Source organism: Culex pipiens, chromosome 3 (genome assembly GCF_016801865.2).
Source record: "Culex pipiens pallens isolate TS chromosome 3, TS_CPP_V2, whole genome shotgun sequence".
In the NCBI taxonomy this organism is placed as follows: domain Eukaryota; kingdom Metazoa; phylum Arthropoda; class Insecta; order Diptera; family Culicidae; genus Culex; species Culex pipiens.
Window position 1 is genome coordinate 103,073,216 of NC_068939.1, and position 17,837 is coordinate 103,091,052.

The following is a 17,837-nucleotide window of genomic DNA, read 5'->3' on the forward strand; positions in this document are numbered from 1 at the left end:
TCTATAGAAAAGTGCTTTGAAAATATTCGGAAATTTGTATTTTTTAAACATGCCCATTTATACCGAAAGAGATTATCTAAGCCGGAAAATGCAATTTAAACTGTTTTCAGTTTATTGCACTTCTATTTCAAATAAAGCTTTTTTTAAAATCATTTTTTTGCCTTCTGATTTTCGAGAAAATATTTTCAGTTTGCAAGGTTTTGCCCATGCTGAACTGTATCTAAAACGCATCTCAAAATTGAATCATCCACATCCACGACCCCCAGGTCTTTTGTGGTCTCTATTGCAAGTTTCTGCTCGAACCCAGGAGTACGAAGGCTCGAATGGGGAGGGCACCCAAACCTCTTTATACACCAAGGAACCTTCCACTCCCATTTTAGTCAAATTTGAATAATTTCATGGCCATCATGGTTTTAAAATTCTAAATCACTTTAGCGCAGTTTAGGGGTCATAATTAAGCGCGACAATCATAAATAAGGCAACGATTAAAAATGTTTTCCTGATTCGATTATCGGAAGTGAAATTTTTTCGAGGCTTTCGGATAATCGAGTCTTTAAATTTACCAAATAAAAAAAAATATTTAAAAAACCTTATCAAAAATCCATCAAACTTTGAACAAAGTTGAGGTGCACGAAAAAATTTTTGGCCGAAATTTTGGAATTTTTTTAGTATCATATTTTTGAAATATGTTGAGTTCAATATTTGGTCATATCAATGTTAGGGCCTTAAAGGAGACATCTGGAGCAACATTTGAAAGGGGCGGTACGACATTGCTCTTACGGCCTTTCGTCCCATTCAAACGCGTGTAATGAAAGGCCGTAAGCGCAATGTCGTACCGCCCATTTCAAATGTTGCTCCAGACGTTCTCCCGCTTTAATTGATGTTCATATCAAATTCGAAGCTTTACGATTACGATTTTTTATACACAGTATGTGATCAGTGTACGAGAAAGCTATATTTAGTGATTAGTAAATTAGTTTGGTTAGTTTGGTAAAGTAAAATTGCAATTGAGTTATAAAGTTATTACATAGTAAAACTCTACAATCGAAATGAGTTAACACCGTTACTGTTTACCGGCCGACAACGTTCCTTAAAACGTGATTGAGAATCTGACAATGCTCAAATGTACCTAACCTCAGAGCATTCTCTAAAATTTAATATCCTAGCTAGCCAGTGCATCATTTTGACGCGGAAACTTATTGACTTTGACGCGTCAGTGAAATTATGTGGTTTGTTTTCGTGTTTTCTCGGCTAACTAGACGATTTTCTTTAAGATACCACGCGTCTCCACCGCAGAAATGGAACGATGGAGACGCATGGCCTTGCACGTTCTCGAGTAGTGGTGTTAACATTCTATTTTTTTTTTTCCTTTTTTTAGGTTGCTACAGTTCTACGAGCGCGACATGGAGCCGCAAGAGCAGATCGTCACCAATCCCGACATCATCATATCGGACGGTGAAGAGGACGAACCACTCGAGGTGGTCACGGTGAACGATTCGATTTCGCTGCAGCGTCGAACCCGCCACGCACGCAAATCCACCGACCTCACCATCATCGATACCGGCAACTGCAGCAGTCAGGTGGGCGATCTGGACGAGGTTACGATCACGCCAGCTCCCAAGCTGTTGGCCAACATCAGCGGAAACAGTTCGATCGTACTCGACACGGATCTGTCCTTTGAGCAGCCACCGTCGGCGGAGAAGCGTCGCAAGAACGACGATGGGTTGGACATGACGAAAGCCCTCAAAGCCAACCCAAACATTTCCATGCGCGAGCTGTTCCCTGGCGAGGAAGAGTTGGGCATTCACATCAACATCCCGTTCAACACGGCCGCGACGCGGACGCCCGAAGGATGGGCCAAGGTGACGACGACGTTGCAGTACGACGACTCGACGCGGTCTATGTGGGAGGAGCTGCAGAAGCCGTACGGAAACCAGTCAAGCTTCCTGCGGCATTTGGTGCTTCTGGAAAAGTACTACCGAAATGGCGATCTGATCTTGTCGCCGCAAGCCAAAAACAATGCCGTTACGTACTCGGAGGCTGTGCAGAGCCGGTTGCGGTCGTTTGATAACGTTCCGACGCCTCCGCCAGTATCGGTCATCGACAAGAGCAGCATCATGCAACAGCAACTTGGAAACGCCCCGATCACCATCACCCCAGCGGCTAAAACGAGGACAAAGTCCTCAACGGAACCGGTCAGCTTGCTAAAGTCGAATAATCCTCACCTGACCGGAGGAGAGTCCTCAACGAGTTCCATGAAGCGAAAGCTTTCCACGGATGGTAAGCAAAAGTCCAGCAGCTCGGGCAGCGCTAAGACCGACTCCAAAGTGATCAAGCTAGATGAGACAAGTGTTGGGCCCAGCAACAAGGCGACCAATCTGGTCCCACCCGAACTGATAAGCATCAACGCAAAACAGAACGTCACAATCACCACAATTCCTGCAAACACAAAACCGTCGACGGCCCAATCGACTCAACCGCAGCAGCAATCGCTTCTTCAGCCACAACAGTCACTGTTGCAACCCCAACCCCAGGTTAAGAAGTCTCCGGGACCCGTCGGAACGCGAGAGATTATAAAGCTTCCGGATCAGCTGACCGAAGCCGAACGGCGAGAAACCTCAAAGCCTTGGCGCCCAACGCTCATTCCGATTACGCCCGGCAGTGCCGAGGCCATCAAGTCTGGTCCTCTGTACCAGACGGCGGACGGCCGCAGATTACCAAAACTTGTCCAGGTAATGTCCGGCGGCAAACCGTACCACATCTCAATAAACGACTACAACCGCATGTGCATCTTGCGGCGGGAAAAGCTGCTCCAGCAACAGCAGCAACTGTTCCTCCAACAGCACAAGCGACTCCAGCAGCAGTCACCGCCCAGTTTGACGGCGATCAAAACGACCAACCCAAAGCCCTCGGAGAACCCGCCGAAAATGGTTCAAATCCCCAACCAGATCCTGGAGCAAAACTCACTGATTCCGATCGCAAGCAACAACAACAACAATAACAGCTCGGCGAAAGCCAATGGACCCAGCAGCGAACTGCAGCAGCTGATCAAGACCCGCAAACCCAACAGCAACACCAACAGCGCACTGGTTCCACCTCCGTTGGCGGCCAACGCGGCGAGTGCCTTCTTCAAGAGCGCATTGGGCGGCGCCAAGCCAATTTCGTTGCCCAACAGCACCAGCGTATTCTCGATGCCCGCTCCGAACCAACAGCCGGTCCCCGGGGAAGCCCCGACGCCGCCCACTCCCTCCCAACTGGATCAGCTCATCAAGCTGAACAACTTTGTCAGCCAATCGCAGCTGAGTGCGTTTGTCGCAGCGGCGGCGGCGGCCAACACGGCACCCTCCCTCCTCGGCGGCGGTGGTGGCGGCGCAACCAGCGGCGGATCCATCCTGATGGACTCGGCTGCCGCCCAGCTGCTAAAAATACCAAAATCCCTTACTGTGATACCACAACAGAAACAAAGATCCTTGTCACGTGTCTCCTCGAACGAGGACCAAAGCAGTGCCTAAGCGAAACTGAAATCAATGATACAAGCAACAAAACAAAACTGCACACTAAACATTTATTACTAAAAAAAAAAAAACAAACAAAACAAACGTTAAAAATTACAACTAAAGCGAGGAGAAAGTCACTCGAGTTTTTTTCTAAGATATATCTTGTACTAAAACCAAGCAAAACCTTTACGAACTTACCTACTACAACTGGAAGCAAAGAATTTAATCAAAACAGCAGCAGCAGCAACCGGTTCCGGCGAGTCCCGGGACCAATCAATTGCTCTAGTCACTTTGGCTTGTCTTTAATTACACCCACACACAAACACGCGATAATTTTCCTTCCTGCGTTTTCGTTCCCAACATGATTGCAATTATTGATGGAAGAAGCACTGATCGAACGCCGGCCAACATTCCACCAACACCGTGTGTTCCGAGCATTCGCAGAACCGACGCCGCCAAAAGAAACACTCATTTCTACACCCAGCCAGTGCAGCAAAAGAGTAAATGATTTAAACATTTTCTTTCCGAAGAACAAGAGGAAGACAAAACAGACCTGCCCTCGCTGAGGGGGCAGACTTTGTACGGCTTAGTTGCGAAGATTTTAATTTAGTGTCACATGATTATTATTATAATTATACTATCACTACAAGATAACTTATTAGCGCGAGGATATTTTATTGTAACAGTAACAGCTAATGTACTACATACACACACATACCAACACACACTCATATAAACACCGCATCGCATTCAAAATAATTTGCAGTAGCGCGTAAGGTTTTTCTTCGTTTCCTATTCCTATTATCCCACTTTACGTTTTTCCTTTGGCACAAAGGAAAATGCAACACTTACTCTTAGGCAAACCCAAGTGGGGTCTACCTTAAAATTACTGCTAAATTATTGAAGGACTACACTACACACTTCTCATTTGGCCACACATTCATTTCTGCAAACTATTTTTGTAAGAATATAAACAACAACAAAAAAACATTGAAAAAGTAGAAATAATGCACTTATCTACGATGTAAGTACCTCCCGGTTGAAGATTACAAAAAAAATAATGTGTTGGATTTACAAACAAAGAGAGAGATACGATTAATGAAAAAAAAAAACGTTATAAAAAGAAACATATGAGATAGTTGACTATTATTTAAAGGATTTTAGGAATCAGAGAAATAAGGAAACATATTTTATCACACTTATCAGTCTAGAATAAGAAAAGTACATGAATAGACATACGCTTTGAATTAAACATGTATAAATTTGAAATAAACTTCAAGGTATTCACATGAAACATAATAGTGTATTTTTTGTGTTGATTTTGAAAGAACCCGGAAACAAAATAAATTAATGGATCTGGATGTTAATTTATAAATATTGATTTGATTTTTTTATTATTTTGAGCCAACATTTCTAGAATACAGTACTTGTTCGGTAACTGGGCTGAGAACGTAGCTCAGTCACCGAATGCTGCTCGCTAACTTGGCTGAACGAAAAATAAAGAGGGTACCACCGATGCATAATATTTCGCAAATAAAATATAAAATAAATTTTACTCACATTTATTTACAATGCTTACTTTTCATATTTCTCTAATTGTGACTTAAAGTTACATAAAAGTTTGATAAAAGTTTTTTTTTTAATTATTAAACATGCTTTTGCATCCATTAACCCCTCGGTCCTTTCGGTTTGTTTTGGTTTTTTGACGTTTGTCTGCCTTTTAACTGGGCTACGGCCCAGTTATCGAGCGTCCAGTTAAAAGCAGCCCAGTTAAACAACGCCCAGTTACCGAACAACTATTGTAGCTTTATTATGACATAGGGGAGTTTGGGGTAATATCGACAGGGGGGGTAATTTGGACACCCCTTTAAAAATCACCTTTTCTTCGGATATAAAGTTAAAATGGCAATTTAAGTGATAAGGCTAGTACTTGTAATGGCCTAGGAGTATGGACAAACCAAAAAAGTTGGAATAGGTTAAGTAGTTTTGGTGTAATATGTAAAAGTTTCCAAAGGCCGGTTGGCACTGCCTTAAATTCTAATATTTGAAGGTTAGGAAATAAGGTTTTGCAGGGGTTATATGGCAAAAAAGTGGACATTTTATGTTTAAGGGGGTTGCTTGGACGATGCCTGAGATATGTACGTATACAAATTGTGCATTTTATCCATTTTTATCATCAAAAATTGCAATTTATGATAGAATATGCTATGGGGGTAATTTGGACATGGCTTGTGGGGTAATTTGGACATACCTGAAAGTCTACCTGTCAGGCAACAAAAAAGTAGCTTTCATGGTTGGATGAGTTTTTAAAGCGATTTAGATAAATTTATAAATTGCTCACATTCCTTTTTGATTGTTTTGACATATTAAATCCCTCTATAGAGGGATTTAATATGTCAAAACAATCAAAAAGGAATGTGAGCAATGAGAACTTTCACAAAACCCCTATTCTTTAATTTAGATAAATTTATTCCAATATTCGAATTGATGAAAATCTGATTACTGTACATTTTGCGTTCAACAAGACTCTAATGTTGATTGCTTTTAATTAATTTCTTTGACATTTCTAATTTCTATGCTGGTTTACAATAATATTTAAATTTGAAGGGCTACACTGCCGTTCTACGCATAATTGTCCCATGTTCAAAAAAGTGCAACTGAGAAAAACGCGATTGAAATTTTTCGACCGATTTCTGTGTTTCTACGCATAATTGTCCCGTGGGTTCCTATTCGCCCTATGTGTCCCTAATCGCCCCAGTTAGCAGTTTATCACCCTTATTTGTGATCCTCTTGCTATACAACAGGTAAACAAGGCATAATGCTTAGTAAAACTAATGATTCCGTGTAAGAAAATACTTGGTGGGACAATTATGCGTAGAAGTTCAACGATGGGACAAACAGACTTGGTGTTGTTTTTGATGAGTTTCCGAACAAAGTACCAGATTTTATGTGTTTTTCTAAAAGTACACATCAGACTAAACTTAAAAATGGCATAAAGTCAAAATCGTCAAAAACTGACATGGGACAATTATGCGTAGAACGGCAGTACAGAATGTAAAATAAAATAAAATTTATTTTCAGTCTAATAAATTCTATATAAAGATTGATTTATATAAACATAAACGATACCTTAATCACTAAAATAAGTAAAGTGTGCCTGATCCAGAATCAATGTTTAAATCATTTCAGTATTAATGATTAAATTATGTATACTACACTGAACTATTTGTTATCTATTGAATTATAGTTCTATCACAAAATCATTATTTAAATTTTTGATGAAATATTGTGAACAAAACAACACTTCAAAATATAAAGCAATTACAAAACCAGGTTGAAGGATAAAAAACATGCTCAAAAATCAAATGTCAAACTTATTCTTCAACATGTGTCCAAATTACCCCACAAGTTATGTCCATATTACCCCACAAGGCATGTCCAAATTACCCCACAAGGCATGTCCAAATTACCCCATAGGGGTGTTCATATTACCCCCACATAAAAATATGGGGGTAATTTGGACACCTTTTAATATTTGCGATAAAAATGGGTTTTTCATCAAAATTTATCGAAATAAATGTCATTTTTCCATTAAATATGGTCTCTATTCTCCTCTGGTGTCATCCACATTCCTTTAAAATATCCATACAGCCCGTGACAGAGCAATTTCCTTAGGGTGTCCAAATTACCCCACACTCCCCTACAAACATAAAATTCAGGCTAAAACCATAGAATAGAGATAGGTAGAATTGCCACTTGCCGATTCCCCCTTGTAAACGTCAAGGGACACTGCCGACAGCGCCACCACTGCTCGAAACGGGGAACTTCAGTCGAAATGCGCACTGTGCACTTTGATGGAACTGCCCTGTGCATTCTGGAGGGTGCGTTTTGTTTGACAGTGACAGATGGAAAAAGGCTTGTTGACGTTCAGTTGGCGATCAAAAATGTGAAATGGTGCTTGGAAGCTGGGTGAAAAGACGAGACTAGTGAAGGCGGTTGAACGTTAGGATTGGGCGCAAATTGCGGTTTAAGTTGGAGTGCGGAGGCTTTGCTGGTCAGGTTGGTCGACGAGAACCGAGTGAGTGGAACAAAGTGGTGAAGAAGATGCCACTGAGAAACAAGATTTTAATCCGGAAGAAGACTGCGTCATACTGCGTACGTTCCGGAACACGGTGAAGACTTCTAGTACTTTCCGCCTAACCTGCCCGGGCGAATCTCGTGGGTGCCTGCTTAAAGGTTCTCGGCAATTTTTCAGTGCTACACGATTGAAAAATTCCTGAAGAAATACCCGGAAGCCACCCTGCTAGACGTTACCCGCAAGGAGAAGCGCCTGTCGAGCGCCATGACGAAAATTTGATGCAAATCATGGTCGAAACACGCAACAGGCAAGGCAAGGCGGACAACGAGCAAGAGGAGGAGCCCGTCGACGTCAAGCACAACTCGGGAACCGTTGCCGGCGTGGCCGGGTTTCTTCCTCAGAACCTTCAAGCTGGAACACCACGACCACTTTTCTTCACTCCGAACGGCAAAATAGTCTTTTCCTCTTCCGGTTCTTCACTTGGTTTGACAGCGACAACGAAATGTCAACGTGACAAAACAGATGTCTTGGAGAAGTGAAAACGGGTGTCAACATATTTGGCATAATCTTGGAATTTAGAAAAAAAGATGCTGATGCGAAATAAAAATCATTTAATCTTATTTAAAAAAAATCCTAGTTAAGGGATGCACTTATCTTGAATTTTCATAATTGTTTTGATTTGTTTTCCATGTTTTTTAAAATCATTTTACATTTTTAATGAATAATATATATGGGCCAACCAGTTCTCCACATTCTTGGCAGTATTATGCGCAGGGTGTTGTAGTTCCCCGTTTCGCCGCTGGCATCAGTTAGGCAGCACAGTTTTGTCCCCCAGTCGGTAAATGAGTGGCAATTCTATCTTTCTCTATTCTATGCTAAAACTCAAAATTTGAAGCTGTGATCCAGTGCTTTATCAGGAAAGATTAGCGACTTCTCGGAACTAGCTTATGGGCCAGTACGCAGCTCTTAAGAGCGAGTTTTTCACCAATGTGTCACAGGTCGTATCGGGGTGCTCCGATTTGGATGAAACTATCAACGTTTTTTTTGTTTATGGGGGTTATCATTGAGATACGGAGGTGAATCACTTAAATTTGAAGGCCACATGGTTTTTGTACGAACTCTTAATCAAACATTTTCAAATTTCGAATTCAACGTACAAGGGTTCGAAAGAAGGGTCCAAATGACTCGTACAATTATTTGTTGTTCATTCTTAAATACTTAGTGATTTTGCACAATTTCACGGAAAACTATCATTAATTGATATAAAACCAAAATTGCAATCAAAACGTACCTTCATCAGGGGTGACATTGGGTCTGGGGGGTGAGATTGGGTCATACAAATTTCAGCATTTTTGTATGAACCAATGTCATAACTGAATACGGTATTCAACCTTTTTTTCAAAATTGATTGATTTTGAAGGAAATTTAAATACATTTATTAATATCTCTTTTGTCAACGAAATGTTGAAATCTGGAATTTCATTTTTTTAGCATTCACTCTGAACGGTTCATTCAATAATACCACATACCACAACATCACAAATAAAACAAGCCATCAAATTTTTAAATGCTCTGTTCTTCTTTCCTCAACAAACCACTCTATCAACGCGTTTTCTCGAAAAGGACTGTTGACCAAAGAAAAATGAAGGTATAAAATCCCCACCAAATAATGCCATTGCATTTTAGTCGCAACAGATGTTACCTTACTGATTGTTCCCCTAGCGTCACCCACCGCAAGGGACAGGGAAAAAGAGCTTCCGGAGCCCGCCGCTTGTGATGTTTTCTGGCCTGTCGGCAAGACGTGCAGAGTAGGGTGCCCAGAAAAAATGACCCCCTGCTCCATTGATACCCGAGCCTAAAGTTGATGAGAAAAATGTTTTTCATACAAAAATGACTTTTTTAAATCGCTAATAACTTTTCAGGATCGTGTTTTACAGCTTTGGTATATTCTACAAAGTTGTAGAGCATTAAATTTCCAATGAGAATCTCACTTTTGGGAATATTTGGATGGAAGTAGCGCAAACCGTAAAAAAATGGGTTTTCCACACATTTTTTCGATTTTCCCATACAAACTTCACCTCCGAGTATCCGATTACCGATTTTGCTCATAAATCGAGTCCTAAAATAACTCAAGAAACAATATTCAGCTTGTGGAGCGAGGTTTTGAGAAAAAGTCCCATATTCTGGGCACCCTAGTGCAGAGCCAACTCCCCAACAATGATTGCTCTTATCTGGCTCTGCTCCGTCTGTGTGAAAGATAAAAATGAGAATATAACGATGTAATGTTTAAAGTTTCCAACGAAGATAATGTGGAAACGGAAGGACTTTGAAGGGATTGGAGAGGGTTGTAAAAGTTAATTTTAATGTACTCGAAAGTTTAAATGAACTCATAATTGGTAATAACATTAACTTAATATTTAAGTCTGACTATGCTAATCTTAAAATGAGCATAATGAGGGCCATATGCACTAGCGTTCACAGGGTGGGGCAACATGGGGCAACTGCCCCACCATCCTCAGATATTTGTTAGTCAGGGGGCGTCCATAAACGACGAAATTTTCTAAACGTCCATATAATTGCCCCACCTTCCTCGAGGGGCTAGGCACGCTACTGGTCATATGTTCGTATTTCCTTCACTGAAAAAATCCAACATGGCAATTTCATGTGCTTTTTCACGTGAGTGTCTCCAAAAATCAACACAGTAAATTCACATGCTTTTCATTTGACCTACACATGTTTTACACGTGGAATGGATGTGAAAACAACGTTAGTTCAACCCATCTTGATCCACTCTTTTTTCATGGGATTTTCATGTCTAATTCACACGAATGGAGCATTTCCATTCGAACAGTTTTTGTTTTTTTCTACAATGTATTTCTTATGGAGCAAACTGTCAAAAACTGCTCGACTGCGGGTGCTCCATTGCACTTCGATTCGCCCCAATTGACTTACTTACTTGCTTTACTTTTATTGGCGCTACACCATTAGCTTGGCCTGCTGCACGATTCTCCGCCAACAAGCTCGGTCCATGGCTGCATTTCTCCAATTTCGCGGCGCACCCACACTTTCTAAATCGCTCTCCACTTGGTCCACCCACCTCGCACGTTGCACCCCCCTACGTCTTGTTCCTACCGGCTCCGACACAAACACCAACTTTGCAGGATTGATCTTCTGGTTCCGTTGGCTCAATTGGTCGGCTCGTTCCGGCATCCTTGCAACATGACCCGCCCACTGCAACCGGCCAGCCTTCGCGACTTTCCGGATGCTTGGTTCGTTGTAGAGTTGTGCAAGTTCGTGGTTCATTCTCCGCCGCCATCCGTCGTTCTCATATACGCCGCCAAAGATGGTCCTTAGCACTCGACGTTCGAAGACGCTTAGCGGTCGTAAGTCCTCTTCGAGCATTGTCCACGTCTCGTGCCCGTAGAGGACGACCGGTCTTATCAGCGACTTGTAGATGGAACACTTCGTATGTAGGGAGAATTTTCGGGACCTTAGGCTCTTGTGAAGACCGAAATAGGCACGACTTCCAGTGATGATGCGCCTCCGAATTTCCCTGCTGCAGCTGTTGTCCGACGTCACCAACGATCCGAGGTATACAAACTCCTCCACCACCTCGAATTCGTCCCCGTCGATTGTAACGCTTGGTCCAATGCGAGCCCTAAGGGACTCGGTTCCTCCTGCCAGCAGGTACTTTGTCTTCGCCACATTCACCCTTAGCCCAACCTTCTCTGCTTCCCGCTTCAAGTCGGTGTACGCATCCGCAACCGCCTTGAACGTTCTGCCAACAATGTCCATGTCGTCGGCGAAGCAGATGAATTGGTTGGACTTGCTGAAGATCGTGCCCCGCATATTGAAGCCCGCTCGTCTCATAACACCTTCTAGCACGACATTGAAACAGAGACAAGAGATCCCATCGCCTTGCCGAAGCCCCCCAAGTGAAGTGAACGAGTCCGATTCCGCACCCGATATCTTCACACAGCACCTAGCCCCATCCATCGTCATCTTGATCAGTCTGATCAGCTTCCCGGGAAAACCGTTCTCGTCCATAATTTTCCATAGCTCTTCGCGATCGACTGAGTCGTACGCGGCTTTGAAGTCGATGAAAAGGTGGTGCGTGGGGACTTGGTACTCGCGACACTTTTGGAGGATTTGTCGCACAGTGAAGATTTGGTCGGTTGTTGATCTCCCCATGACGAATCCGGCTTGATAACTTCCAACAAAACCTTCCGCTATTGGCGATAGGCGGCTGAAGAGGATCTGGGAGAACACTTTGTAGGCCGCGTTGAGGATTGTGATGGCACGGTAGTTCTCACAATCTAACTTGTCCCCCTTCTTGTAGATCGGGCATATTACTCCCTCTTTCCACTCCTCCGGTAGCTGTTCTGACTCCCAGATCCTGACTATCAGTCGGTGCAGACAGGACGCCAGCTTCTCCGGGCCCATCTTGATGAGTTCAGCACCGATACCATCCTTACCCGCTGCTTTGTTGTTCTTCAGCTTCTTGATGGCATCCTTAACTTCCCTCATCGTGGGAACTGGCTCCTCTCCTTCTCCCGCTGTACCGATGAAGTCCTCTCTCCTGCCGCCTTGGGCCCCTGCCTCTGCTTCTGCGCTATTCAGGTGTTCATCGAAGTGCTGCTTCCACCTGTCAATCACCTCACGCTCGTTCGTCAAGATAGCTCCATTTTTATCCCGGCACATTTCGACTCGCGGCGTGAAGCCGTTGCGGGATCCGTTGAGCTTCTTGTAGAACTTGCGCGTTTCGTTTGAGCGATGCAGCTGCTCCATGTCCTCAAACTCCAACTCTTCCTGGTGGCGCACTTTTGCTCGGAAAAGCTGGTGCTGCTGCCTTCGCTTCTGTCCATACGCCACCTCGTAATCACGGAGATTGTACTGCAGCATTGCCCTCCGTGCTGCATTCTTCTCCTCCAAAATCGCTCGACACTCCTCGTCGAACCAATCGTTCCGTCGTCCTCGTTCCACAAATCCGATGGTGCTTTCTGCTGCGTTGGTGATGGCTGCCTTGACGCTCCTCCAGCAGTCCTCGAGGGGAGCTTCCAACAGCTCACCCTCCCCTGGCAACGCAGCCTCCAGCGAATGCGCGTACCGGGATGCGACTTCCGGTAACTTAAGCCGCTCCAGATCCAACCGCGGAGGGCGGCGGTACCGAACGCTTTTCGCCAGGGAAAGTCGTTGGCGCATTTTCACCATCACCAGATAGTGGTCCGAGTCGACGTTGGCGCCGCGATAGGTCCTGACGTCGATGATGTCGGAAAAGTGTCTACCGTCGATTACGACGTGGTCGATTTGTGATTCCGTTCCTTGTGGTGATCTCCAGGTGTACTTGTCTCGGAGGTTGTGCTGGAAGCAGGTACTTCGTACGGCCATGTTTTTGGAGGTGGCGAAGTCGATCAGTCGCAGGCCGTTTTCGTTCGTGCGTACGTGGGCGCTGAACTTTCCTATCACCGGTCTGAATTCCTCCTCCTGGCCAACCTGAGCGTTAAAATCTCCAATAACGATTTTGACGTCATGTTTTGGGCAGCTGTTGTACGTCCAGTTCAGCTGCTCGTAAAATGCGTCCTTGTCGTCATCTTCGCTTCCTGAGTGCGGGCTGTGCACGTTTATGATGCTGATGTTAAAGAAACGGCCTTTAATCCTCAACACGCACATTCGGTCGGTGAGCGGGGTCCACCCAATCACGCGATCGCGCATTTCGCCCAGCACTATAAAGGCTGTCCCCAGCCTCTTTTTTTCGCCGCGGCTCTGGTAGATTGTACAGTAGGGTGGGTACGGATTTTGAAGAGTTCTCAGATCAAGTTCTGGTGTGGTTCCCCTTGTAGGGCATACCCATAGGGACTCTCACGCCAAATTTCAGCTCATTTGGTTGAAAACTGGCTTGTCTCAAGCGGGTTCAAGTTAACATGGAAATTACTATGGGAAATTTTGAATTTTCGTTCATTCGCTCCTACAGGCCTGGGGAAAACATGTAGAAACTTCTAGGATGGTCATAAATGAGCGGAATCGTCTGGGGAACAACATTCCCGAAGAGACCAGGTCGATTCGTTCAACCCCCATCGGGCTCAACGGCAATACATCCGGGGTTTTCGGAACCAACGGTTTTCTCCAGAAAAGCATCAAATTTTCCTTAGCATGCTATGAATGCTAGATGAACACCGCGACGCCACATGTCAAACAGCTACCACGTGGACTAGCATCGCCTATAAAATATTACTTTTTATTACTTTTTGAACTATAGAATTATCATTTATGGTGATCCTGATACTATTTAGCTGTATTCTAAATCTCCAAATAAGAAAAAAAACTGTTATGGTGCAAATTGTACAACCACGTGGTAGCTGTTTGACATGTGGCGTCGCGATGTTCATCTAGCATTCATAGCATGCTAAGGAAAATTTGATGCTTTTCTGGGGAAAACCGTTGGTTCCGTAAACCCCGGATGTTTTGCCGTTGAGCTCGATGGGGGTTGAACGAATCGACCTGGTCTCTTCGGGAAAGTTGTTCTCCAGAAGATTTTGCTCATTTTTGGACATTCTAGAAGTTTCTACATGTTTTCCCCAGGCCTGTAGGAGCGAATGAACGAAAATTCAAAATTTCCCATAGTAAATCCCATGTAAACTTAAACTCGCTTGAGACAAGCCAGTTTTCAACCAAATGAGCTGAAATTTGGCGTGAGGGTCCCTATGCGTATGACCTACAAGGGGAACCACACCAGAACTTGATCTGAGAACTTTTCAAAATCCGTACCCACCCTATTGTACAGCCAATCCTTGGGTACGCTTGTACCTCTTCCGCGCCTATCCAGCCAACCTCCTGCAGCGCTACGATGCTGAACTTGCGGACCCTCAATATGTCGGAAAGTATGCGGATACTCCCGTCAAATTTGAGAGACCTGCAATTCCACGTCCCGAGCTTCCAATCGTGGGACCTCAAATGATGTCCAGTTCCGTGCCGATTGGTCCGGCTCGCATCGTGTGCTTCCTGCACACACTGACTTATCCTTTGATTTTCAAGTTGAATTCACGTTGATGTCAAATGTTATAGAGTTATCTACGTGCGCATGTATTGCGTGTACGTACACGAAAAAAAGTGAGGTTAAATTTTGTACCGGCCAGCAAAACAAATGGTGTGCTAGTGTGTGTGAGATCGGGCTTAGATAGCTCTATAGATATTGCAGTTGGAATGGTGAAAATTAGTTCCAAGCAAGATGGCTACATGAATAGTATGAGAAAAGAGCTCGCACCTTCAAATTATTTTTTTTGCTAGAAAAGTGTACTTTAATAGTTAAAACTATACTGCAAAACAGAGGTAATCATTTTCTATTTACATCTCTAACAAAATATACGCTAAGCAGAAAATTTTCTGATGTTTTCAGGTTCGGAATCAAAATTGATTGATGAGCCTGAAAGGTTAACTTGAATTCCTGGGAAACTTGCTGCGGACAGAACAGTTTCCATCGTCCGCATCCTGCCACCGCTGCTTATAGTGGCTTCCTAAAGATTACAGCGGATGACGACAAAGATCCAAAATTTATCAAGGTGTTCCGGAATGTGCACCGGAGCCAAGGTTCGCCAATCGCCCGAAAAGTGAATTTTAACGTGTGAAATGTGAAGTGAAAAAGTAAAATGTTGGTTTATTTGTGAAGGAGACCTAAAATGTAATTTGCATTTAAAAAATAAAAGCGAATAATATATGTAATGTATGAAACGTTTTTTTCTTCAAAAAAACAAGCCACTCTTTTTTAACTTTTCACTTGAAAAACAAAAGAAAATCATTTGATTTGAATGTGCAATCCATTTCATTTTCATCAGCTATTCATGCGATGACAAATGAAGCTAAAGTGTTTTTCACTTGGTTTGAATATGTATCATGGTTGAAATTTTATATGTGATTTGCACATGATATTCACATGCTAAACCGTATGGGGCAGATTCACGTGTGAGACATGTGATATTACTATGTGCCGTCAACTGGGGTGAATTGGGACACATGGGGCGAATTGGGACAGCAATTTTAACCATGTTAGAGCACAATATTTTGATTTTTCTGGATTTTTTAAACACTGCTGTCCCTATTCAGACTGTAGTCCCGAATCACCCCAGATGACGGTGCCTTTCTTTCAGTGATTAAGTAAATCAGCTTTTTTTTCTTCATAAAATTATTTTTATTAGGTCCTTTTCGGTACTGGGACCTGGTTAGGACCGAGTCGGCTTTTGTAATTACATTGTTCTTAATGCTAAGAGTAATTACAGAGGATCTTGTGTGTAAATGTTAGTGGGAGGGGAGCCGATTACCCGCGGCCTACTCGGGGTTAGTAGGGAAGGGATTGATGTTAAAAGACAAGTCGTGGGAAGGGAAGGGGGATTGTGTAGGGGTCTTGGTTGGCTCTGCTGGCCTTTGCTTTTGTCCTCAGCCGCAACTCGGTGTCCAGCTGCTGGGGCGATCTTGCTTTGCTTCCGGTGCAAACCAGAAACGACGGCTTTGTGTGAAGGCGAGTTATACTAACTGAAGGAAAACTAACTGGAAGAAAACTAAATAGATATTTTGGAATCTGAGAGGAACTGATAAAGTAAATCAACTTATAATCAGATATTTTTTTTATAAAATCATTGATTCATTGTACAAATTCTTCAATAATAAAATTTTCCGCAAACGCAACTTTTTGTTATTATTCTTAACTCTCTCCTATGTCTAACAAATATTCAAATGTATTCTAAAGTTCTGAATAATAAGTTCTCTGCACAGCAAAAAATCCGATGGTAAAATCGCATGCAAAAGCATGCACATCACCTTAGTCAAAAAAGACACTTAATATTACACGCTGCATGTACAATTTTTGTAAACACAAAAAAAAGTTGCAACCGACGGGACTCAAACCCAGCTTCAACAGTTAGGTCTGGCGCCTTAGCCCGCTCGGCTATCAGACCAATGAAAAATGGAAAGGATAAACGTATATGTGAGCTTGACATTTCGGTCAAGCAGGTTTCCCATACTGATGGGCTACATATTTCAGGGTGTAATATTGCACACAATTTCATAAAATAATGCAATATTTATTTTACACCCAGGCCTTTTACACGCAGCTGGATTACTACTTTATTTGATGTGTGTAGTTTCATTTATTTAAAATCCTTTTTTTGGAAAACGAACATAATAAAAACCGAAAACTCACCCACACATTAAGCGACCTTTAGTAGAGCCATACGTAGCCAAGCGGTAACGCTTCCGCCTCGTATGCGACAGATCGGGGTTCAAATCCTGGCTCGGACCAACACAACTGGTGATCGTTTCCCTTCTCAATTCGATTGCTCATTAAAGGGAAGGCTATCACAAGTTGGACCTTATTGATGGGACCGTGGTTTATTTTTTCAATGCATTCTTTACATTTAGATAATTCCTTAATTTGTTTTAATATTAGGAGGGAACTTTACAATTGATGTAACCTTATATTATTTTGTAGGTATTTTAAAAGTTTCGATAATATATAATAATATTGCAAATTTAATATTTAATAAAATTATGCTTGAAATACATTACACAACTGCTTTATGGTTTAAAACAGGAAAATTTCGTCAAAAATTTCATGAAAATTTTTTGGAAGGAACCTTGAATTTTGACCGTTTCACTCAAGTGGAAAACTGTAAAGATAGCAAAAATAAAGGAATTCCATATAAATTGAAAAGTCTTTTTTTGCACTCATAAACCACCCACCAACATTTATTGAACTGTTAGTAAAATTGGAGGAATAATTGTTGAAAAAGCTCTTTGCAAGGTTTTATAATTTAAGTTGCAATTTATTGAAAAATAACATTTCTTTTTCCAAGTTTTCATCACTTTTTTTTTAAATATTTTTACAAAATACATGTGTATTCCAATTTTTATTTTCAATAGGGGTTCGTGGCCTTATTTTTGTTTTTTTTTTATTTTGGGTGTAAATGCTATGGAGTAATCTTAAGCACCCATGCGTACCCACGTGTATCTTTGGGGGTAGCAAATATTATATATAAAAGGAGGTGCACATGGTAGGTATTTTTTTGACTGGCTCGTCGTTGTATGGGAAATTTTAAAAAAGATCAAATCAAACCAGAAAAAACTTTTTTTTGTGTCTTTTGGGCTTCAAAACAACCCCCTAAAATTTGGGAGCGAATGGTTGCGTCCACACTTTGCGCATGATTTCTAAGCATAAAACACGTTTTAGGCCAGTTTTGAGGACGCTGTATCTTTTTACAGGAGTAAGATAGCAC

The 17,837-nt window shown here is 42.5% G+C and overlaps 1 protein-coding gene across 4 annotated transcripts in view; it reads left to right on the forward strand.

Annotated features, from left to right (window-relative positions):
- LOC120418266 (uncharacterized) overlaps nt 1-4,691 on the forward strand; it is a 53,401-nt gene extending 48,710 nt beyond the window's left edge. For all 4 annotated transcript variants that reach the window (XM_039580583.2, XM_039580585.2, XM_052709299.1 and 1 more), the window contains one exon: nt 1,379-4,691. In XM_039580583.2, the coding sequence (XP_039436517.1) occupies nt 1,379-3,512 (2,134 nt within the window). In that variant the 3' untranslated portion in view covers nt 3,513-4,691. The remainder of the gene's footprint in view (nt 1-1,378) is intronic.
- Nucleotides 4,692-17,837: the final 13,146 nt, after the last annotated feature.